The sequence below is a fragment of the Triticum dicoccoides genome, chromosome 1B (genome assembly GCF_002162155.2).
Source record: "Triticum dicoccoides isolate Atlit2015 ecotype Zavitan chromosome 1B, WEW_v2.0, whole genome shotgun sequence".
Lineage (NCBI taxonomy): Eukaryota > Viridiplantae > Streptophyta > Magnoliopsida > Poales > Poaceae > Triticum > Triticum dicoccoides.
This window is the reverse complement of record NC_041381.1, coordinates 1,577,345-1,599,774: the sequence shown is the minus strand read 5'-3', so window position 1 is coordinate 1,599,774 and position 22,430 is coordinate 1,577,345. Positions and strand designations below refer to the sequence as shown.

The window sequence follows — 22,430 nt, the reverse complement described above, 5'->3', positions numbered from 1 at the left end:
GATATGGGTAGTACAAGAGTGGATCTACCACGAGATCAGAGAGGCTAAACCCTAGAAGCTAGCCTATGGTATGATTGTTGTTCGTCCTACGGACTAAAACCCTTCGGTTTATATAGACATCGGATAGGGTTAGGGTTACAAAGAGTCGGTTACAATGGTAGGAGATCTACATATCCGTATCGCCAAGCTTGCCTTCCACGCCAAGGAAAGTCCCATCCGGACACGGGACAAAGTCTTCAATCTTGTATCTTCATAGTCCAGGAGTCCGGCCAACGGTGATAGTTCGGCTATCCGGACACCCCCTAATCCAGGACTCCCTCAGTAGCCCCCGAACTAGGCTTCAATGGCGATGAGTCCGGCACGTAGATTGTCTTCAGCATTGCGAGGCGGGTTCTTCTCCAAATTCCATATACTTGTCGAATAGTGTCCGGCTTCTGATAAATGTTGCGCTCCTTGGCTTCTACGCCCAATAATGGCCATCTTCCACGTGTTGAATGAATGCGAAAAGCCAGGGTATTTTTATACTTATCCCCCTAGCTGCGCAAATGAGCAGTCTATAAAAGGGACGAGGATCTAGATCCGAGTCACACCGTCCTCCCTCCGCGAGCTTTCATCGGAGCGCCTCTGACAAAAATCCATTCCATCATGGGCAGTCGACGCGGCTCCTCCTCTCGCGCTCCCAGCCCTCAGCCTGGAAATTGGGAGAGATGCTCAGTCCCGCATAGCGAGCTAGTGACACTCCAAACCAAGGGATTTCTTCCCCCAACCTTCATGGTTCTGGTTCGAGCCGGACTCGCCACCTATAAGGGCGGAAAGCAAGCAGAGAGTGTCCCCCATCCCTCCAAAGGAGAGCGGGTATGCTTTATCTCTTATCTAGTAAGAGGACTCGGATTTCCAATTCATCCGTTTCTCTGGGGGCTCTTGGAGTTCTACGGCCTCAAGTTGCACCACCTTACGCCTGCCTCCATTTTGCACATCATGGGCTTCGTGGCCCTTTGCGAACTATTCTTGGGCGTCGAGGCTCATTTTGCACTGTGGAAGAGATTATTCTACCTTGTACCCCGTTCTCATGAGGGGTCAATATATCAAGTGGGCGGAGCCGAGCTGTGGCGCATCACCGGGACTGGATATCTATCCGGAACCCCGAAGAAGGCGTCCGAAGACTGGCCTTCGGAATGGTTTTATATAGAAGACGTCCCGCTGCCGGATCCTGTTCGGATCGGTCTCCCGGAGTTCAGCAATGCTCCTTTGAAGAAATGCCTGAGTTGGCGCCCGCGGAGCCCCCAGAGGGAAGACGGCAGGGACGTTCTTTACCTGATGAGCCGAATAAGATTGTTAGCTCATTCCGGACTGACCATGATCGGTGTCATTGCCACATGTATTATGCGGGGAGTGCAGCCGCTCCAGTATAGGGGTCACCCCATGTGGGATTTCAACGTGGAGGACGATGCCACCCGTCATGGCCGTAAGGGGCCGGGATCGGTCACCGATCTGGTGAAGATCTTGTCCGCGTTGTACAAGGGAGAAGAGGAGGATTTTCTCCGCGTCAGTCCATTGAACGGATTTTCTATGAACAATCCTCTAAGCTGGGTAAGCAGACATTTCTTTTTTGCACATCCGATCCGTATTCCCATGGTTAGGTATCTCATTTTGTGATTTTGACGCAGGAACTGCGCCAGGCCGTAAAAGACATAAACAGCCCGCCTCCACAACCCAAGGATCCGGAACGGCTCCTCGATCCGGCCTCCCAAGAGGATCCGGACATATTGGTGGAGCTGATTGATGGGGTATTTCACCAACTGAGCATCGATAATGCCTTGGTTGCCATTACGCCGATTACCCCGGAATACTTCCAGCCTCACAGGTAACTGAGACCGAGGTCCCAATACTCTGATAATGACCCATCCGTGCTTATTTTTGATCACCGTATACCAATGGTGTTTCACAGGGGGTGCCTTCGAGGCAGGAGGCCGAGCCCGCGGCGGCTAGCCAACAAGGGGCCGCACGGCCCCGCAGGCTAAAAAGAAGTGCGGTCCGGATCGAAATGTCGCCGCAACGGTATGGCGCGTCACCATATTCCCAGGATTGATTCCTGGAAGGCGTACTAACACTGGTGCTCTTTTCAGGAAAAAGAGCACTCGCCGGACTGTGTCCGGAGAGGTTACCAATCGAGCCTCCGCCAGCCAGGCTCCAAAGCCGGGTCCAGAAGCGGAGGCGAGCACGAGGCGTGCGTCGGATGCTCCTCCGACAGAGGATGCCGACAGATTGTCCGCCACCAACTCCGAGGTGGAGAGTGCCATGAATCACAGGCGCCGCCGGACAGTTCTTCGTGACGCATGTTTCTCCCAACAGGCATTGAATGCCTTCAATTCGGGAGATGCGCACCTCCGTGCCGCTCAAGATGGTCTAGCCAGAGCCACGGAGCAGTATGTGAAGGACATACGGGTGAGGAAATTTGACGGTTATATATGCCAGTAGCCCCCGAGACTTAAAATAGTTAGAATAACTGAGTTAACGATCATTTGTTATGCAGGATCTTACCAAAAAGAATACCCGACTGTCCCAGGAGCTTGAAGAATGCAAGGCACAACTTGAGGCCGCACTAGCCGCTACAGGGGGAGCCACAGGGACCCCCTCTGGTAATATATGCTTCAAAAGATAAGTAGTTTGTGAAGTGCGGCGTGTGTGTAAATCTGACAATAATATTGCAGATGGCGCCGGACTAGATCCGACAAGCAACAGCTCTTGCGCCGGTCAAAGGCCGGCGAGAATGTGCTTACAAGGGTGAGGCAAGAGAAAAATAATCTCCAAGATGCCAACACCCAGCTGGGTGAGGAACTAAAGGATGTTCGTGCCCAGCTGTCTGACTCCGTGAAGGAGAATCGGCGACTTCATCGCGGCATTTATAGTAAGTACTTGAGCGAACTTTGAAAAAGAGTTCGGCGAGGAGGTCAACTAACAGAGTTATGTCTGTAGGTATGCTCGCGGGTCGTCCTGCAAAGGAAATGCCTGGTTCTACAGGTGACCTTCTTCCCGAGCTATTGCAACTGCACGAACGAGTTCGGCAGGTGATGAAAGGCGTCGCCCAGGCCTTGTGGCCATCTATCTCCCTGCCCGAAGGCCTTGGAGAGCTTGCAGAGAAGCTTCAGGGAGCACGGCGGCGCTTCCGACTATGGAAGATATCGGCCTGTCGTCAAGGCGCCAAGGAGGCCTGGGCCATGGTGAAGACGCGGTACACGAAGGCGGACCCAAACCACATGGCCGAGGTCGGACCTGTGGGGCCCGGCGGGAAGGAGATCCATGTGAGCTTAGTGTACGTCCAAGTAGAGTTGGCCGCAAAGTATTCCCAGCAGGACTGTAAACTAGACAGCCTATTAGACGGCATTGAAGAGGAATACAATCAGTCAATTTGACTATGTAATTTAAAATGACATGTAAAATGCCTTCTAGCCGGATTGTAGATCGTTTGTCATATCGGACCTTTTCGCTTCAACCTCGGGACCCAACAGTACGGAGTGTGTCCGAATACCCTCGCGGTTATGTAAAAACCGGGGCATGCGTGGAGACCAGGCGTAGGGGTCATGAGTGCTTTATCAGACAAGTGCCCAACTAGTTATGTTATATTACATGGTTAGTAAGAAACATCTTCCAGGGAGAATAGTTCCGTTAGGGGTTCCTTTCCCTGGGAGGCATGCCCTAAAGTGCATGTCCGGACTGCGAAAAAAGCAGAAAAGCATCTGGGGGCAGATAAATGAAAAATAAAAAATCGTCTTTTAGTTCACCGACCGAATATTCCCTTAAGAACGCTAGCTTTCGGCTTCACCCAGTCTGAGGTACACGTCCGACTGACCCGGCGGTAACAATCACAGAGGTGCTCCCTTTACCACCTAGCCGAACAATCGGGAACGTAGGGGTAAGCACAGGAGCCAGGCAACCCAGCTTGGCCAAAACTTAAGTCATATCGATGCATATAATGGTAAATAAAAGGTACATGCGGAAGTGTGACACATGTGGTGGGCATAAAGCCCGTATAAATAAACTTCTGTTAAAGAAGCCCCCAGGTATAATGAGCGCGGATAGCGCGTCAAGTGTGTGCGAACAATGCGCAAACGAGCCTTTAACGGCTTCGGAAAAAAGGAGGAAGAAGGAGAGAAATAAAAGACAGCTTAAAGTATAAAATATAGACAGAGGAAGGAGACGAACTCAGAATCCGGCGCTAGGCGTAGAATCTTCGGAGACGGGCTGCGTTTCATGGGTTCGGCTCGAGTCGGTTATCAAATGTGTTTCGCAGACGGTACGCTCCGCCGGTTAGGACTTGGTCGATGATGAAGGGACCCTCCCATTTGGGCTTGAGTTTGTCATTTTTCTTGTCCGGCAGGCGTAGAACTAGTTCGCCAACATTGTAAGCTTTGGCCCATACTTCCCTGCTTTGATATCTTCGAGACTGCTGTTGATAGAATGCGGAACGAGCTTTTGCCACGTCGGCTCCTCCTCCAAGGCGTCCAGACTGTCCTGCCGATCAAGCTCGGCTTCTCTTTCTTCGTACATGCGCACGCGAGGTGAGTCATGAATTATGTCGCATGGCAAAACTGCCTCTGCGCCGTATACCATAAAAAATGGTGCGAATCCGGTAGTGCGATTCGGCGTGGTCCGCAGCCCCCAGAGTACGGAGTCGAGCTCCTCTACCCAGTGCGTGTTAGATTCCTTGAGGGACCGCACTAGTCTAGGTTTGATGACGCTCATGATTAGACCGTTTGCTCGCTCGACTTGACCGTTAGTTTGGGGGTGATAGACTGAAGCGTAGTCGAGCTTGATGCCCATGTTTTTGCACCAGAGTTTGACCTCGTCAGCTGTGAAGTTCGTGCTGTTATCAGTGATGATGCTATGGGGGACGCCGTAACAGTGTACTACCCCTGATGTGAAGTCTATCACCGGTCCATATTCGGCCGTCTTTACAGGCTTGGCCTCTATCCATTTGGTGAATTTATCCACCATGACCAATAGGTATTTTTGCTTGTGGGTTCCTCCTTTAAGGGGTCCAACCATGTCAAGCCCCCAGACCGCGAAGGGCCAGGTGATGGGTATAGTTTTGAGGGCGGTGGGTGGCATGTGGCTTTGATTAGCAAAGAGCTGGCAACCGACGCATCGTTGGACTAAGTCCTGAGCATCTGCCCGGGCCGTCGGCCAATAAAATCCTGTACGGAAGGCCTTGCGTAGAAGGGCCCGGGCTGCGGCATGGTGCCCACCGAGTCCGGCATGAATTTCAGCCAGGAGATTCCGCCCTTCCTCTTCGGAGATACACCTTTGAAGGACTCCGGTTATGCTTTTCTTATAAAGCTCTCCCTCATGGACCTTATAGGCTTTAGACCGCCGCACTATGCAGCGGGCCTCGTTTTGGTCCTCGGGAAGTTCCTGCCTAGTTAGGTAGGCTAGGAATGGTTCTGCCCACGGGGCAATGACTGCCATTATTGCGTCGGCTGACGGTGTTATTTCATTGGCGGAACCACCAACTATGTCGGAATGTTCGGTGTGGGGCAGTGTGGTTGGGTCCGGGTTGTTATTTCCGGACTCTCCCTCCCATAATACGGATGGCTTGAAAAGCCTCTCTAGGAAGATGTTGGGGGGGACGGCATCGCGCTTTGTGCCAATGCGTGCCAACACGTCTGTTGCCTGGTTGTTATCCCGGGCTATATGGTGAAATTCGAGCCCCTCAAACCGAGCTGACATTTTTAGGACGACATTGCGATAAGCTTCCATTTTCGGATCCTTGGCATCAAAGTCCCCATTTATTTGGGATATCGCGAGGTTCGAATCCCCGCGCACCTCTAGGCGTTGAATGCCCATGGAGACTGCCATCCGGAGACCATGTAGAAGGGCCTCGTATTCAGCTGCGTTGTTGGAGTCCATGTACATTATTTGAAGTATGTATTGGACTGTATCTCTACTTGGGGACGTCAGAACGACGCCAGCCCCCAGGTCGGCCAACATTTTTGGATCCGTCGAAGTGCATGATCCAGTTGGAATATGCGCCGTACTCTTTAGGGAGTTCGGCTTCAGTCCATTCGGCGACGAAGTCAGCCAAAACTTGCGACTTAATTGCTCGCCGTGGCTTGTAGGTTATGTCGAACGGGAGGAGCTCAATGGCCCATTTAGCAATCCGGCCCGTTGCGTCGCGGTTGTTTATAATGTCATTAAGAGGTACTTCGGAGGCTACTGTTATCGAACACTCTTGAAAGTAGTGTCGCAGCTTCCGGGCTGCCATGAACACCGCGTATGCTATCTTTTGATAATGCGGGTACCGTGACTTGCATGGAGTTAGGACAGTGGACACGTAGTAAACTGGTTTTGGAGAGGGAACTTGTATCCGTCCGTTTCTCGTTCGACAACGAGCACCGCGCTTACAACTTGATGGGTTGCTGCGATGTATAATAGCATTGGTTCGCCCATGTTGGGCGCGGCCAGGACCGGATTTGTTGCCAATATGGCTTTGATTTCTTCGAGTCCGGCCGTGGCGGCATCCGTCCACTCGAAGTGTTGGTGCGCCGGAGGAGGCGATAAAGGGGTAATGCCTTTTCTCCTAAGCGGGAGATAAAGCGGCTTAGAGCCACCATGCATCCAGTCAATTTTTGTATTTGTTTGAGGTCTTTGGGGATATCCAATTGTGACAGAGCTCGGATCTTGGCTGGGTTTGCTTCAATTCCTCTACCGGATACAATGAAGCCCAAGAGCTTTCCGGCTCGTACGCTGAAAATGCATTTTTCTGGGTTGAGCTTGATGTCATATGTTCGGAGATTGTCGAATGTGAGCCTCAAGTCGTCGACTAGGGTTTCGACATGCTTGGATTTGACGACCACATCGTCTACATATGCCTCCACTGTTTTGCCGATCTGGTTTGCCAGACATGTCTGAATCATGCGCTGATATGTTGCGCCGGCGTTTTTGAGCCCAAAGGGCATTGTGTTGAAGCGGAATGGGCCGTATGGAGTGATGAATGCCGTTGCGGCTTGGTCTGGCTCTGCCATCTTAATTTGGTCGTAGCCGGAGTATGCATCGAGGAAACACAATGAGTTGTGTCCTACGGTAGCATCGATAATTTGATCGATGCGGGGGAGGGGGAAGGGATCCTTTGGGCAAGCCTTGTTAAGGTCCTTAAAATCGACACATAGGCACCAGGATTTGTCCTTCTTTGGTACCATTACCAGGTTTGCTAGCCAGTCCGGATGTTAAATGATCTGATGAATCCGGCCTCCAATAGTTTGGCTAGCTCCTCTCCCATGGCCTGTCTCTTGGGTTCGGAGAAACGCCGAAGAGCTTGTTTGACTGGCTTGAATCCTTTTAGGATATTTAGGCTGTGCTCGGCCAGCCGGCGTGGGATTCCTGGCATGTCTGAAGGGTGCCAGGCAAAAATGTCCCAATTTTTGCGTAGGAATTCTCGTAGTGCGGCGTCCACATCAGGGTTTAATTGTGCCCCGATGGAGGCCGTTTTTGTAGGGTCCGTTAGATGGACTTGGAATTTGACTATTTTATTTGCCGGTTTAAAAGAGGTGGACTTGGATCTCTTATCGAGTATCACATCGTCCCTGTTCACCGTGGAGCGCAACGCAGTGAGTTCCTCTGCCGCTAGGGCTTCGGATAGTGCCTCAAGGGCAAGTGCGGCTGTTTTATTTTCGGGCGGAGCGCTATGTCCGGGTCACTAGCGAGAATGATAATTCCGTTGGGTCCGGGCATTTTGAGCTTCATGTACCCGTGATGGGGTATAGCTTGAAAAATTGTGAATGCCTCTCGCCCTAATAGAGTGTGGTATCCGCTGCTGAACGGGGCCACTTGGAATGTGACCTCCTCGGACCTATAATTGTCCGGCATGCCGAACACCACATCCAGTGTGATCTTTCCTGTACAGCATGCTTCCCGACTGGGGATTATTCCTCTAAAGGTTTTGCTGCTTTGCTCTATGCGGCTCCAGTCTATTTCCATTTTTCGAAGGGTTTCCTCATAGATGAGGTTTAATCCGCTGCCGCCGTCCATGAGTACCTTGGTAAGGCGAAAGCCGTCCACTATTAGACTGAGGACCAATGCGGCTGGTGGTCGGGCTGTTCGGATTTTAGGTTCGTCACTGGCGTTAAAGGTAATAGTCGTGTCACTCCATGGATTTATTGTTGCTATCTGGTAGACTTCAGCAAGGCTGTGGAGTGTTCGTTTCCGCATATTATTTGATGTGAAAGTCTCGAAGACTGTTAATACCGTACTGGTATTGCTGGGCTGGTGCTCTGGAGCTAAGAGCTCTTTGCCACTTTTGGCCACCTGTCGTAGTATCCAACATGCTCTAAGGCTATGAGTTGGAGTGGCGCCCTCTGTGCTATGAATTTTGCAGGGTCCATTGAGTCATCCCTCCAGTAAGGTTCCATGCCCTTTGGGGGGATTTTGCTTTTTGGTATGTAACCCAGGTGCCTGGTGATGATGCGCCCTTTTATTTCGGACTAGGGTCGTATTCGGGGCTGGATTATCCCAAAATTTGATTTCGGTTTTCCAGGCGCTCTCCATCGCGCGGTACTTTTGTACTATGGACGCCAAGTCAGCGAAGCGTGTAATTTCATGACGACTTATGGCGTTTAGGATTCCCTTGTCCGTGCAATTATTGTAGAAGAATGAGATTGCGTCCTCCTCGCGGCAATCCTTTATCCTGTCCATAACCAGGAGGAATCTGGCCCAGTAATGATGTGTTGTTTCACCGGCTCTTGCCGGATTTGGGATAGATCGCTTATGTTTGGGTGGGCGGGTGGAATTAAATTCTGAACCCCGTCCGATCTAAGACTCAGGGGCCAAGAAGTTTCCGAACTTGTAAGCTTGGGTTCTTGGAGGTTGTCCAATGAATCTAGCCCGCTGCCTGACTTTAAGTTCAGGGCTTGAGTGGTGTCCTCCCCTCCGCGGGAATCCGGCATGGAGGGGTCAGGAATCCGGACATAGTTAGTCCTTAAGGTAGGAGAAGAGTCGCCGTATTGTTCCTCTACCACAGCAACGTGGTGGGTAGCCTGGAGAGAGTTGATCTCTCTCAGATCGGTTTTAGGCCCAATCTGATCGTAGTCTGTAGCGACTCACAGGGTGGCGATGCGATCCAAGAGCTCGATTAAGGAAGAGAGCTCCATCGGATCTAACTGCTCGGCGAGTTCCGAGTTAACGTGAAGATTGCTTTCGATGACCCGAGAAGTCATCGTCGGCGCGGCGGCCGAACAGGCGGTCATAAGAAAACCACCTAGCTGGAGAGTTTGGCCGGTGGCCAAAGCTCCTTTAGCAACGGTGTCGTCTTTAAAGATGGGATGAGGCATCCTTCCTGACAGCGACGGCATAGAGGAACTCTTAATGGAAGCACCAATGTCGGTGTCAAAACCGGCGGATCTCGGGTAGGGGGTTCCGAACTGTGCGTCTAGGCGGATAGTAACAGGAGACAAGGGAACGATGTTTTTACCCAGGTTCGGGCCCTCTTGATGGAGGTAAAACCCTACTCCTGCTTGATTAATATTGATGATATGGGTAGTACAAGAGTGGATCTACCACGAGATCAGAGAGGCTAAACCCTAGAAGCTAGCGTATGGTATGATTGTTGTTCGTCCTACGGACTAAAACCCTCCGGTTTATATAGACACCGGATAGGGTTAGGGTTACAGAGTCGGTTACAATGGTAGGAGATCTACATATCCGTATCGCCAAGCTTGCCTTCCACGCCAAGGAAAGTCTCATCCGGACACGGGATGAAGTCTTCAATCTTGTATCTTCATAGTCCAGGAGTCCAGCCAACGGTGATAGTTCGGCTATCCGGACACCCCCTAATCCAGGACTCCCTCAACTGCCATGGTGTTATTTATGTGCAGAAACATAAGTTCTCGGAATGACTTGAAAATCCATGGAGATTACTTTTGGAAAATATAAAAAATATTGGTGAAAGAATCAAGGCCAGGGGGCCCACACCCTGTCCACGAGGGTGGGGGCGCGCCCCCTCCCCCTGGGCGCACCCCCCTGCCTCGTGGGCCCTCTGGATGTCCACCGACCTCAACTCCAACTCTATATATTTGCTTTCACGGAGAAAAAAATCAGAGAGAAAGTTTCATAGCGTTTTACGATACGAAGCCGCCGCCAAGCCCTAATCTCTCTCGGGAGGGCTGATCTAGAGTCCGTTCGGGGCTCCGGAGAGGGGGATTCGTCGCCATCGTCATCATCAACCATCCTCCATCACCAATTTCATCACCGCCGTGCGTGAGTAATTCCATCGTAGGCTTGCTGGACGGTGATGGGTTGGATGAGATTTACCATGTAATCAAGTTAGTTTTGTTAGGGTTTGATCCATAGTATCCACTGTGTTCTGAGATTGATGTTGCTATGACTTTGCTATGCTTAATGCTTGTCACTAGGGCCCGAGTGGCATGATTTTAGATCTGAACCTATTATGTTTCCATGAATATATGTGAGTTCTTGATCCTATCTTGCAAGTCTATAGTCACCTATTATGTGTTATGATCCGACAACCCCGAAGTGACAATAATCGGGATACTTCTCGGTGATGACCGTAGTTTGAGGAGTTCATGTATTCACTAAGTGCTAATGCTTTGATGCGGTACTCTATTAAAAGGAGGCCTTAATATCCCTTAGTTTTCATTAGGACCCCGCTGCCATGGGAGGGTAGGACAAAAGATGTCATGCAAGTTCTTTTTCATAAGCACGTATGACTATATTCGGAATACATGCCTACATTACATTGATGAATTGGAGCTAGTTCTGTGTCACCCTAGGTTATAACTGTTACATTATGAACCGCATCCGACATAATTATCCATCACTGATCCATTGCCTACGAGCTTTTCACATATTGTGCTTTGCTTATTTACTTTACCATTGCTACTGTTACAATTACTATAAAACTGCTACCGTTACTTTTATCACTGTTACCATTACTATCATACCACTTTGCTACTAAATACTTGCTGCAGATACTAAGTTATCCAGGTGTGGTTGAATTGACAACTCAACTGCTAATACTTGAGAATATTCTTTGGCTCCCTTTATGTCGAATCAATAAATTTGGGTTGAATACTCTATCCTTGAAAACTGTTGTGATCCCCTATACTTGTGGGTTATCACACGCGCGTTCCTTTTTTGCGTGTCCTAGTCATTGCTCGGTGGTTTCTTTCCTTATATGGGAGGGCGCTCGCTCAAGCGAACGGGCGCTCGGGCGCCGGCTAGTCGCGTCCTTTTGTAAAACAGAAATAAATGTTTTAAAATGAGTCCAAAGTTTGCATGTGGTCTTATCATATTATATCGAGACCGTGCCCCAAATTTCGTCCGATTCGGAGTCTGTTTGCTACCCATATGTTTGGATATGTGGTGATATTAGCCGGACCAAATAATAAAAGATTGCTAAATAAAAATCATCTCTTCCCTCTTATGATCAAGCCCAAGAGTCACCTAAATCCTAGCCCAAGGATCTGCCATGAGGAGGGGCCATGAGAGCCGCTAAGGTTCAACGTGCAGATCAAGGACAAGGAAGATATCGCCATGCTTGTCATCCCATCGGCCTTGAGGGCGTTAACGAAGCAATGGCTGGTCCTTAAGCCTCCTTGTGTCTAGGTGCAGGTCCAGAACTTGCACGAGTAGCTGGTCCTCGGTACGTAGGGGCTGGCAATACTTCTGTCGCAGTCACATAATGGTCCCGGGCTACCTCCTCGTCCTGCGGCTCTCCAGGATCGGCTTCAAGGTCCAGGCCTACAACACCAGCAGCTCGATCATGTGCAAGGTGATGTGCCAGAAGCACTGCTACCATACCAGGGCGACATCCGGCATGCATGCCCTCTAGCTGGTCCGTTTGTCTACCGTCCTGATGTCGGTGATCGTTTGAACTTTAGCTGGGTTCAGCCGCCCCCGGGCCATGCACGTGCATCGGATGCCCCTGTTGTCCTAAACTTATGCTCTTATGTGATGTCTGCTGTGAAGTGTTGTTCTTATGTGACCTGCTGCTGCGTTTCGGTGGTAAGGCCGCCATGTGTTGAAAGGGTTGAGCAAAACAGCCACTTGGACGCAACCAAACAACAACTGTGGCTTGCGTCTGCTCACCCCTGAAAGCAAAAATATCAACAAACGTTGATTCTTTACCTGCATTTCCTGTGACATCAAACGCTCATAGTTAATCCTATAGAATTCAGATGGGCATGATACTCCAACCCTATATTTTTTTTCTATTCCTACGTTTTTAAAATCCAACGAATCAAAGAGGCATTTAAAGTGTTTATTTTAAGAAGGTGAGGATGAAATAGTGGAGATGCTCGGCGCCTTCAGGGAGAGATTCAAGGAGCAACTACTTTAACATCTAGAGTAACCCTGATTATTATATTTGCCTATTACTCCCTCCGATCATTTTTACTCCGCAAATTAGATTTGGGTCAAGTCAAACTTTAAAGTTTGACCAAATTTATATTAAAAAATATCAATATCTGCAATACCAAATATATATACTATGAAACTACATTTCATAATGAATCTAACTATCTGGATTTGGCATTGTGGATGTCCATTTTTTTTTCTGTAAATCTAGTCAAAGTAGAGATACTTTGACTTCGGACAAAACTTATATGCAAACTAAAAAGGACCCAAGGGAGTATTATTTATGTGTGCGTGATGACCATTGCATCGGCAACATGTTGCTCCTACCGGGTTGTTCGGGTATTTTTATTAAACCTACAGCCTTTTTTTTGCCATTTTTTATGGATGGTGAATAGTTAAGTCCATCTCTATTATAGCTGGCCAAACGGGCCGGCACGGCCCGGCCCGCGTTAAACGTGCCTGGCATGGCATGGCCCGCGACGGCACGACTATTAGCCAGGCCGTGCCGTGCCGGCCCACCGGCGCGGGGTCGTGGCCCAGGCACGTCGCGCAGCCTAGCTGGGCCGGCACGCGGCACGCCCTGGCACGCTGGCCCGCCTGGCGCCTTTTCTTTTTTGTACAGCGTAAAAATGTCCAAAAATGCTAAAAAAGTAGAAAATTGCAAAAGAAAAAAGTAGAGTATTATGTGGAATAAATTTAGAGTTTTTTTATTGCTTGGCTCATTAAAACCTTTCATCCCAAAGAAGTAAAAGAGTACAAGCTATGCTCTAGAAATACTAAAAGATTAAAAGAAATAGAAAGAAGTATATTAGAGCACTACAAATGTACGCATGCACTATAAAATTATTGAACATATTAGAGTACTAGGTATTTATATAGGACATATTTATTTATATATTTCAAAAAAAAATTAAACGGGACGTGCCGTGCCGGCCCGCGTGCCCAGCCTCCAGGCCCAGGCATGGCCCATGGCGTGCCGCGTGCCGTGCCTGGCCCGTTTAGCCCGGGCCGTGCCGTGCCTGGGCCGTGCCATTCCTGCGTGCTACCGGGCTGGCCCAGTTAGCACGGCCCGTTTGGCCAGCTATAATCTCTATTGCCCTTCTGCTCGGAGACCAACCAGGCACTTTGCATCTGACCGTGAGACGATTTAAAAATTACTCCCTCCGTCCTATAATGTAAGACGTTTGACTAGTGTAGTGTCAAAAAACGTCTTACATTATGGAACAGAGGGAGTATTTTATAAAACGAAAATAAATGTTCTAAAAATGAGTCGATGGTTTTGCATGTGGTCTTATCATATTATATCAAGGCCGTGCGTCAAATTTCGTCGGAGTCCGTTTGCTACCTGAACATTTGGATATGAGGTGATATTAGCCGACTAAATAATAAAAGATTAGTTAAATAAAACTCATCTCTTCCCTCTTATCTCTAAAGCTCAAGGAGTCACCTAAAATCCTAGCCCAAAAGCCAAAGAGTCAACTAAATCCTAGGTCAAGGATCGGCCATGAGGAGGGGGCACGAGAGCCGCTAAGATTCTACATGCAGATCAAGGACGAGAAAGATATCGCCATGCTTGTCATCTCGTCGGCCTTGAGGGCGGTAATGAAGCAATGGCTGGTCCTTGAGCGTCCTTGCGTCGACGTGAGGCTCTCAGCTAACAAGTGGTGTGAGTTCTAGGCGTGCAGATCCAGAGCTTGCACGAGTAGGTGGTCCTCGGTACGTAGGGGCTGGGAATCCTTCTGCCGCATTCACAATAACTATGGTTTGTGTCTGCTCACCATCCCCAAAAGCACAAATATCAAGCCCTAATCTGACCACCGTTACAATGCAGACAACCGAACAATATATGGATGATGATGATTTCTTTTTTACCTGCATTTGCTCAACCGGCTTCACCTAGGAGGACAAGTAGTGTATGGCCATATTGATGGAGGTGTTGTGGAAAGGAATAAAGAAAACATTGATGGTTGAACCCACTATAGCTAGCCAAACGGGCCGGATAGTTGGGCCGGCCTGGTAGCACGGCCGGCACGGCACGGCACGTGCTAAACGGGCCGGGCCCGGCACGCGGCACGCCATGGGCCACGCCTGGGCTTGAAGGGCGAGCACGCGGGCCGGCACGGCACGGCCCGATTAACTTTTTTATATTTTTTATGTATTCTAATATGGGCCAACAGGTAAAAATAGGCTAAAAACGCTCAATGCGCAAAATAGGAGGTAGATTAGTGGGCCTGGCGTGCCGGTGGGCCGGCCCGATTAGCATACGGGCCGTGCCTGGGCTGCAGGCTGCAGCACGCGGGCTGGCACGGCACGGCCCGTATAATAATCGTGCCTAGGCGGGCCGGGCCGTGCCAGGCACGATTAGGATGGGCCGTGCCGTGCCGGGCCGGGCCGGCCCGTTTGGCCAGCTATAGAACCCACCCAAGACCAAGGAGACCTCCACTTGTGAGGAGGAGTACGAGAAGAGTTGCACTGTTGCACGCACGCACGTACGAGTGGAGCGGAGGCAGCCACTCCACTGTCCACTGTCCCCTCCCTTCTTCTCCGCCGCTCCGCCAGCCAGCATTAACCGCGCCCCCACTCCTCCTACCCCGGAGCCACCGGATCCACAGATCGCCCTTCCCCCCCTCCGTCTCCGGCGCCCTCATGCTCATGGACGACGCCCCACCACCCGCGGCCCAAACCCTCGCGCTCGCCGTGGAGGACAAGGGGGCCAAGCGCGCGCGCAAGAGGAGCAGGTACCTCGACGACTACGAGACCCCCACCATCCTCAGCGCCCTCCACGGCGGCGACACCCCGCCTCCAAGAAAGGGGGCGGCGAACGAGGGCCCGGCGCTGCTCCTCCGGCTCCAGCAGGCCGACGTCGCCGCGCCCGACCTGCTCGCCGCGCTCCGCCGCTGCGCCGCATCCCCCTACGACTACGGGCCCCTGGTGGGCAACGTCGACGCCGGCGCGCTCCTCGCCTTCTTCGCCCTCCACAGGGAAGCCTCCGCCACCGGCCGCGCCGGCAAGGACGACGCTGCCCTGGTCAGCAGCACAGGTCAGCATCGCTCTAACGAAGCTCCTGCCGCCGCCGCCGCCGCTCGCCCGAATCCATGTCAGGCCATGGCCGTCGCCGTCCCCCACGGATCTGCCGGCAAGGAACAGGCCGGTGGCATTGCCATTGGACACGCACAAGCCCACCACCACGTTGGAGTTGGACCAACAAATGCAGCAGCAGCAGCAGCACCAGGAGGAGCCGGACCCAGCAAGAGGAGGAGGAAGAAGAAGGTGACATTCGCACTCGGCGCGCCTACTGCCGCCGGCTGCTCTGCTCAACCCCCCACCCATGGCGTCGGCGCAGGTGCCATGGCTTGTTACCCTGCATACGCACAAGCCCACCACATTGGACCATCAAATGCAGATGCAGCACCAGGGGGGCCTGGACCCAACAAGAGGAGGAACAACAAGGTGACATTCGCACTCGGCGCGCCTACTAGTGCCGCCGACGCCGGTTGCTCTGCTCAACTCGCTGCCACCCACAACGGCGGTGCCGGTTCCGCACCCAAGAAGCCGGCCAAGAACAAGAAAGCTGTCAACGGGCAGCAGCATTTCAGCAAGCCGGTGGCCCTCATCCTGCAATTCGCCCCGGGCACCGCCGCCGACCAGCTCCCTTCCAAGGAGCAGCTCCACTCCACACTCCGCGGCTTCGGGCCCCTGATCGAGCCCAGCACCGAGATCACCAAGAAGCAGGCACGCGTCGTGTTCCAGAGCGGCGCCGCGGCCGAGGCCGCCTACAGCTGCGTGCACACGCTCGGCCACTTTGCCGCGGCGCGGCTGCAGTACCTGCGCCCGCCGCCGCCCCCTCCAAAGATCCCGCTGACAGACGTCCGGAAGAACCTTGAGAGGATGATCGCGTCCCTCACCGGCCCCTCTCTGCTCGGCAAGGAGGACAGCGCATGGAGCCTCGCCGGAGAGATGCAGCACCTGCTGGTCAAGGTCGACAGGGCGCTGAATGCCGGCGGGGCAGGGCCTTCCACCTCAGTTGCTGCTCATCGCCATTGATCTCTCAGCTTGGATCAGCTCTGCTCTGCTCTGGTCTGCTACATGGAGATAAGCTCTCCCTACCTCCTAGTATAGTTTGTTAGTGATCCAGGTGCTCTTGTATATTACTAGCTCTAGTCTAGTTCCACCTCAGCTGCTGCTCATCACCATTGATCTCAGCTCAGCTCAGCTCTTCTGTGGTCTAGTCTGCTACATGGAGATAAGCTCCTCCTACCCCCTAGTATAGTTAGTTTAGTCAGTGATCCAGTTGGTCTTCTTGTATATTATGAACCCTAGTCCTCCTTAGGTACTGCTACTGCTCGAATAATCGTAGCTGCTAGTCTCACTCGGTATGTTTCAGTGTCGATCCATACTGCCTGCAGCGACGATCGAGCTTCTAATCTCATGTGTAATATATATCTACCTGCTACCAATGAACTAAGCTATGGTGTGCTTGATCCCTCCCCTTGGCATGATGATGATGATGATGATGATAAAATGCAGTTGGTTTTATAGTACCTTCCATATGTGGTTGATAGGCCAGAAAGAAACTGCAATCCTGGAGTGAGTTGATCTGGTTGCCATCTTCATTTCAACCTGAGACAGCAAACAGCACCAAAAAAAGGAAAGCTTTTATGCAGAGCTGCAGGCTGATGATAATAAAACCAAGCAAGCAAAAAAAATGATGTTTGCTGAAACTAACTGACATGAGTGGTCAGGCTGCTGGCTGGCTGGATCTGCATCAGCAGTCACCACATGATTCAAGATCCAACTGAATTTTGGCATCTTGGGTGATGCATGCACAACAGGATACCAAAAGCCCTCAATGATGGATACCAACATCATCAACAAGACAAGAATGCATCATAGCTCACAACCATAACAATCTTTTCTTGTTATTTTTCAGTATACAGCAGATAGTATACATAATCTAAAATTCACAATCACATATAGCTAGATTTTAAGTCTGGCTTATTCTTTTATTCCATCACTAGCCACAATCCAAACACTCGTCACAAACTTATGACAAACTGCCATATGTAGTACCAGGCTCTGGCCTAGGACTTTTAGATTGTGTTGCGGTTGTCGGATGGCGCAACTGTTGTTTAGACGGCTTCCGCCTGCTGCTCTTCGATCTCGCTGCGTCCAGCATCGCTTGCGGCACTCCCATTAACCGGCACCTCAGCGGCAGCGACGGAAGGCGAGCTCGCGGCGCCGTTCACCTGCACCTCACCAGCAGCCTCGGACGTGTCGCTAGACGGTTGCTTCGTAAGGGACTTCTGTTGACGGATGGCGGCCGCCGCTTCCGGCATGGCGACACCTGGAGGCTGAGGGGGGACCCACTGGTGCTGAGGCGGCGGCCTTTCCACAACACCGCCGCCGTACGCCAGCGGCCTCGGCTCCTCTGCGTGGAAATCAGGGGCCTTCCCGTTCTGGTGGTACGAGGGGGCATAGTTGTCCTGAGCTTGAGAGTACGATCCATCCTCGCTCAAGTAGGCGTTGGATCTATAAGCAAGCTTTTGCTCTGCGTGTTGCAGCATCTCCAATGCCTGCTGCGTCTAGCAATAGAGATAAGACACTGTTAGTTATTATTATTACAAGTAATAAGAAGCGCTTTTGTTTGCAGCAAAGATAAGGCTCAGGGTCATCATATCATACCTTGGTCCCAGAAGATCTATTATCCCCTCGCTGTACCGTCTGCTGAAAGTCGGAATGTCATGCAAAGACATGTCAGACAATATTCAAGAAATAAGGTGTCAACACATGTATATGTAATGAAGAAATGTCACACGAACTTAGATATATACATCTCATTGAACAGGCTACGACAGGGGTAGTCAGAATGTCAGATTTTGTATAAAAAAAAAGTAAAATACGGCGACTCACTGGAGTCAGGTTTTCGATACACTAGCAAATTGTGTTTGGTCAACATGCAAATTTTGATATATAGTTTACTGGAATACCAAAGCTGGACAGGAGGTTATAACTACAGAAAACGACATAATCTGTGCATCATACAACACCAAATTGTGTGTTGAAGAGTCAATCCAGCTCATTCACTATTTCAGCAAAAGCAAGGTGTATATGATTGGTTTCTTACCTCAACATAAGATCTTGAATATGACCCAGAGGTAGGTTCAGTAGGTGCTGGCGCAAACGAAGGCCTCCCTGCTCAGCAAACACCCAATGGTAAGTAGCAAGAAAGATGGAATCATCCAACTAGGAGCTTAGCAAGAGATGCTGACCTGAGCCGAAGTCACTGTTTGGAGCACCATACATATTAGGTTGCTACAAAAAAGGAAAAGCAGTTCAGTAATAGGACAGTTATATCCAAAGCATGAGCATATTATTGAAAGTGTTATTATAACAGGATGAACAAAACAAGTGCACACCTGAGGAGGTCTCCATGGAGTGTTAACAGGGCCTGAACATTGTGGTCAAACAAACAATAATTTGGTCAGATCCTCGTAGTTATCGGCATCAACAATCATTAGTAAAATCTGTCTGGTCTAGGACATGCATGCTTGCATATGGCTTTATATGGCATTTTCACAACATAAGCTGTACACGTTCCGATACAGGGTGGATGGAAGGTTGAACAGCATAGAAAGGACCTTCTAAATGGTGGAGAAAGGTAGAGGCAAAGGTCTTTACCATTGTTCCCTCTACAATTAGATCAGCTTTGAAGCGTGTTTGATGCAAAGAAAGAACAACGAAGTATGAAACGGTACAGGTGGGTTTATACAGCATTATGAAACGGTACGCATGGATTTATACATAAGGTGGTATCTTTTGATGCAGGTGAAAAATAAGCTTAGCGTTGGCTAATGTGAAGTGGAACAGCATAGCAAAACAAGCCTTCCCTTTAAATGATGGGCAACGATGGTCTTTAAGGTTTTCAGCGTGGTTCCTGCTGTAGCTAGATTAACTTTGCATCCTAAATCAAATACAACAACAAAGAGAAATGCTACACAGATTTGCTTGATACTGACCATTCCTCGCGGCAGAGGGGCCATGATCCTCCAGTGGGCGGTAGTGCGAAAACCTATCCTCCCTGGTAATATTTACGGAGTCCCGGCTATTATGGCTCAACGACTCGCTCAGCGATTTCAACACCTTTGCTTGGGAATCCAGGGCCTGCGTCAAAGTCACAAGTATCTTCTTTTCTGCCAAAACATAAGTAGAATGGATATACTATTATGTAAGATAAACAGAAACAGTGTGATCAACCTGAGATGAAGATATAAAGTTGCATCTGTGGTTAACTGAACTAGTGTGATGAACTAAGAAGAAGCAGTGTTTAGTAGGTAAGGACACCTTCGTCCTTGGAAGCGAGCAGCTCCTGGTTGGTCTGGGCGATGGCGGAAACGGCCGTCGCGGAGGCCTTGACGGCCTCCCTGGTCTCCTCGTCGATCTTGGCCTTGAGCTCGGTCGCCTCATCGCCCTCGGCGACGACCCTGCGGATCCATGACTTGAGCCTGGGAAGGAGCAGCTTCTGTGCAACAGATAGGTAAACTTGCTGTTAATGGCTGAGTCACAAAGGCTAAAAGAAGACCTGCAGGCAAGATATGAGAGGTGAAGATAAATACTACCTTGACAAAGACGGCGGCGCTGGCTCCGAAGCCGAGCAGCAGCCCGGCGGCGACGAAGGCGCGGTACCAGGTGAGCCTGGGCTGAGGCGCGGCGACGATGATGGGCCCCGCCGCTGGCTGCGCGTAAGCTTGCGGAGGCGCGGCGGCGGCGGGGACCTGGGCCTGGGTCGGAGGGGACGCGGTGGTGGGCGGCGGATCCTGCAGCAGAGCAGAGCAGGGCAGGTTAGCTGGAGCGAGCAGGAGTAGATGGAGGAAGGTGACTGGAAGAAGAAGGTGCGTACGGGGACTCGGCGGAAGGCCTCGTCGATCTCGTCGGCGGTGAGGCCCTTGTTCTGGAGGAAGGAGCGGCGGTAGACGACGGCGGAGCCCCTGACCTTGGGGTGGGAGAGGAACTTGACGGCGTTCTGCACGTACTCCTCCCTCACCGGCTGCGGCGCTGGCGCCTCGAAGGCCGGCTGCTGCGGCTTCTCGCCGGCGTCTGCTGCTGCTGGTTCCGGGCAGAATTGATTGGTTGGGTTGGTCAGCAGCGATCGAATTGGGGAATCGAGGGGGGGCAGAGAAAGAGAGAGAAGCAGATTACGGACCTTGCGGCGCCGGCGCCGGCGGCTGCGACGGCGGATTGGAGTCCATCCCCCTCCGATGAGATGAGATGAGACGGGAGTCGCCCCCTGAGCTTGAGATCTGTGTGGGCGTCAACCCAGCAAGGTCAAGAAGAGATCTTTTTTCCGATCGATGAGTTGAGGAGGCGATGCACACGGCGCCGCCTCCCTTCTACAGCAGCAGCAGCAGTTTGAGAAGCAGCTGGGTTGGATTATCCTCCTCTCTTCTCTCCTCTCCCTTCTTTCTTTGCCTTCCACCCAAAAATTACAATTTGTGTGTTCCTTCTTTTTTTCTTTTTTTCAAAACTAATTCTTCTTCTTGTATTTTTTGTATTATTATTATTAGGGCAACTCCAATGCCGTGCATCAAAACGGCACTACAAATTTTGAACCGCATGGTCCACACACATTTTGTCATCTGACGCCGTGCATCAAATGTCCGTGGCGTGGTCCCAAGTCCGGGCATCTAAAATCCCCACAAACCACCGGTAGCGGGTTTGTGGGCGTTTGGGAATGCGCCACGTAGGCACCCACCCGACTAGGTGGTCCCATCCAAACCCTCTCCGCGCGTTCCGCTCAAGAAAACCTCGTCAAGCATTCACTGCCCTCCAAGCCGACACGACCACACGACCCCGCCCGAACCCAGCCCCAAAAACCCGGGTCGGGAGGCCTTGTTTTGCAGCACGGAAGGTAGTTCGGGCTCGGCTCGGGCTTCTCTTTTTTTTTGTATTTCAAGTCAGGCTTGCATGTGTGTACAATAAAAATAGTGTTCAAGGCGGGCTTTCAGGAATGATTTTGGGTCGGGCTTGGACTTGAAAACATAGAGTGTTTCGGGCTTCGGGCCGAGCTCGAGCTTGAGGAAGGAAGGTTGGGATTTTACAAGCTCGACCCGAAACACAACTCGGCACAGTGTTTGCCCGGACAGCTCACTGAAGCTGCTTCAATGTGAACGCAATGACCGAGAAGCCTACTCCAGCGCAGCAGGTCAGCCCGGTGTGACCAGACGGCTCATCGAAGCTGCTTTAATGTGAACACGGCGACCAAGAAGCCTACTCTGGCGCAGCAGGTCAGACCGGCGTGACCAGACGGCTCATCGAAGCTGCTTCAATGTGAACATGGTGACCAAGAAGCCTACTCCGGCACAGCAGGTCAGACCGGCGTGACCAAACAGCTCACCAGAGCTGCTGCTTCAATTTGAGCACAGCGACCGAGAAGCCTACTCGGGCCGCTACGCTCGTTGAAGTGGTGTTGGTCCGCCTAGCCTATCTATTTAAGTAGGCTGGTCTGGCTGACAAACCCCATATCCACTCCGCGCATCATCACCTCTCCTCTCCCATCCTCCACACACCGCAAAGATGGGCCCGGGTGGTTCTCAACACCAACAGGTGGACCCCCAAGGTCGTTTGGATTGCGACGCCCCCACCCACGGTCTCCGGGCCTGTCGACGGACACAATTAAGGAGGGGGTGGTGATCTCCGACGACAAGAAGGATGACAGCCGTCTGTTTTTGTGAAAGATGCTTTTAAAATGGGGAAGATGTTTGATCTGTTTTGTGCACCAGGTTTTTTTGAAGGGACGCTTGGTGCACCAGGTTGGATGCGCGAAGAAAACTCAATAAATCCTATCAATCACAAAACAAATCAACAAGCAGCAGCCTATCCTACGCTTACTTCAACACACGAATTGCTACAAAGAGAATGCAGGAGCCTACACATACACACATACATATAACCTCTCCATTTACTTACTATAGCAACACATCTTTCAACAAGTCTCCCTCTCTTTGTAACAACCATACATACATACCATATGTAATCTACACGCCAAACATGTTTTCCAAACCCACCCC

At 51.0% G+C, this 22,430-nt stretch overlaps 3 protein-coding genes across 5 annotated transcripts in view; 1 reads left to right on the top strand and 2 right to left on the bottom strand.

Moving 5' to 3' along the window:
- Positions 1 to 14,830: 14,830 nt before the first annotated feature.
- On the top strand, positions 14,831 to 16,851 carry LOC119314945. Its single transcript, XM_037589630.1, has one exon. The coding sequence runs from the start codon at positions 15,013 to 15,015 to the stop codon at positions 16,408 to 16,410; it is 1,398 nt and encodes a 465-aa protein (XP_037445527.1). The 5' UTR covers positions 14,831 to 15,012; the 3' UTR covers positions 16,411 to 16,851.
- A 383-nt stretch (positions 16,852 to 17,234) lies between these two features.
- LOC119314928 (peroxisomal membrane protein PEX14-like) lies at positions 17,235 to 20,811 on the bottom strand. 3 transcript variants are annotated; one of them, XM_037589621.1, is made up of 10 exons: positions 20,567 to 20,811; positions 20,264 to 20,469; positions 19,983 to 20,180; positions 19,708 to 19,885; positions 19,383 to 19,556; positions 18,783 to 18,814; positions 18,636 to 18,678; positions 18,491 to 18,558; positions 18,049 to 18,087; positions 17,235 to 17,948 (listed from the first exon to the last, which is right to left on the bottom strand). In XM_037589621.1, exons 1-10 carry the CDS (start codon positions 20,610 to 20,612, stop codon positions 17,496 to 17,498), a joined length of 1,437 nt encoding a protein of 478 aa, XP_037445518.1. In that variant the 5' UTR covers positions 20,613 to 20,811; the 3' UTR covers positions 17,235 to 17,495. The 3 variants fall into 3 exon arrangements, with proteins under 3 accessions (XP_037445518.1, XP_037445510.1, XP_037445517.1); XM_037589613.1 differs by having other exon boundaries at positions 18,049 to 18,090; positions 20,567 to 20,810; XM_037589620.1 differs by having other exon boundaries at positions 18,049 to 18,090; positions 20,264 to 20,466; positions 20,567 to 20,810.
- Positions 20,812 to 21,507: 696 nt separating this feature from the next.
- LOC119349916 (E3 ubiquitin-protein ligase SIS3-like) overlaps positions 21,508 to 22,430 on the bottom strand; it is a 5,406-nt gene continuing 4,483 nt past the window's right edge. Inside the window, exon 9 of the mRNA XM_037618010.1 lies at positions 21,508 to 21,598. Within this exon, the coding sequence (XP_037473907.1) occupies positions 21,508 to 21,598 (91 nt within the window). The remainder of the gene's footprint in view (positions 21,599 to 22,430) is intronic.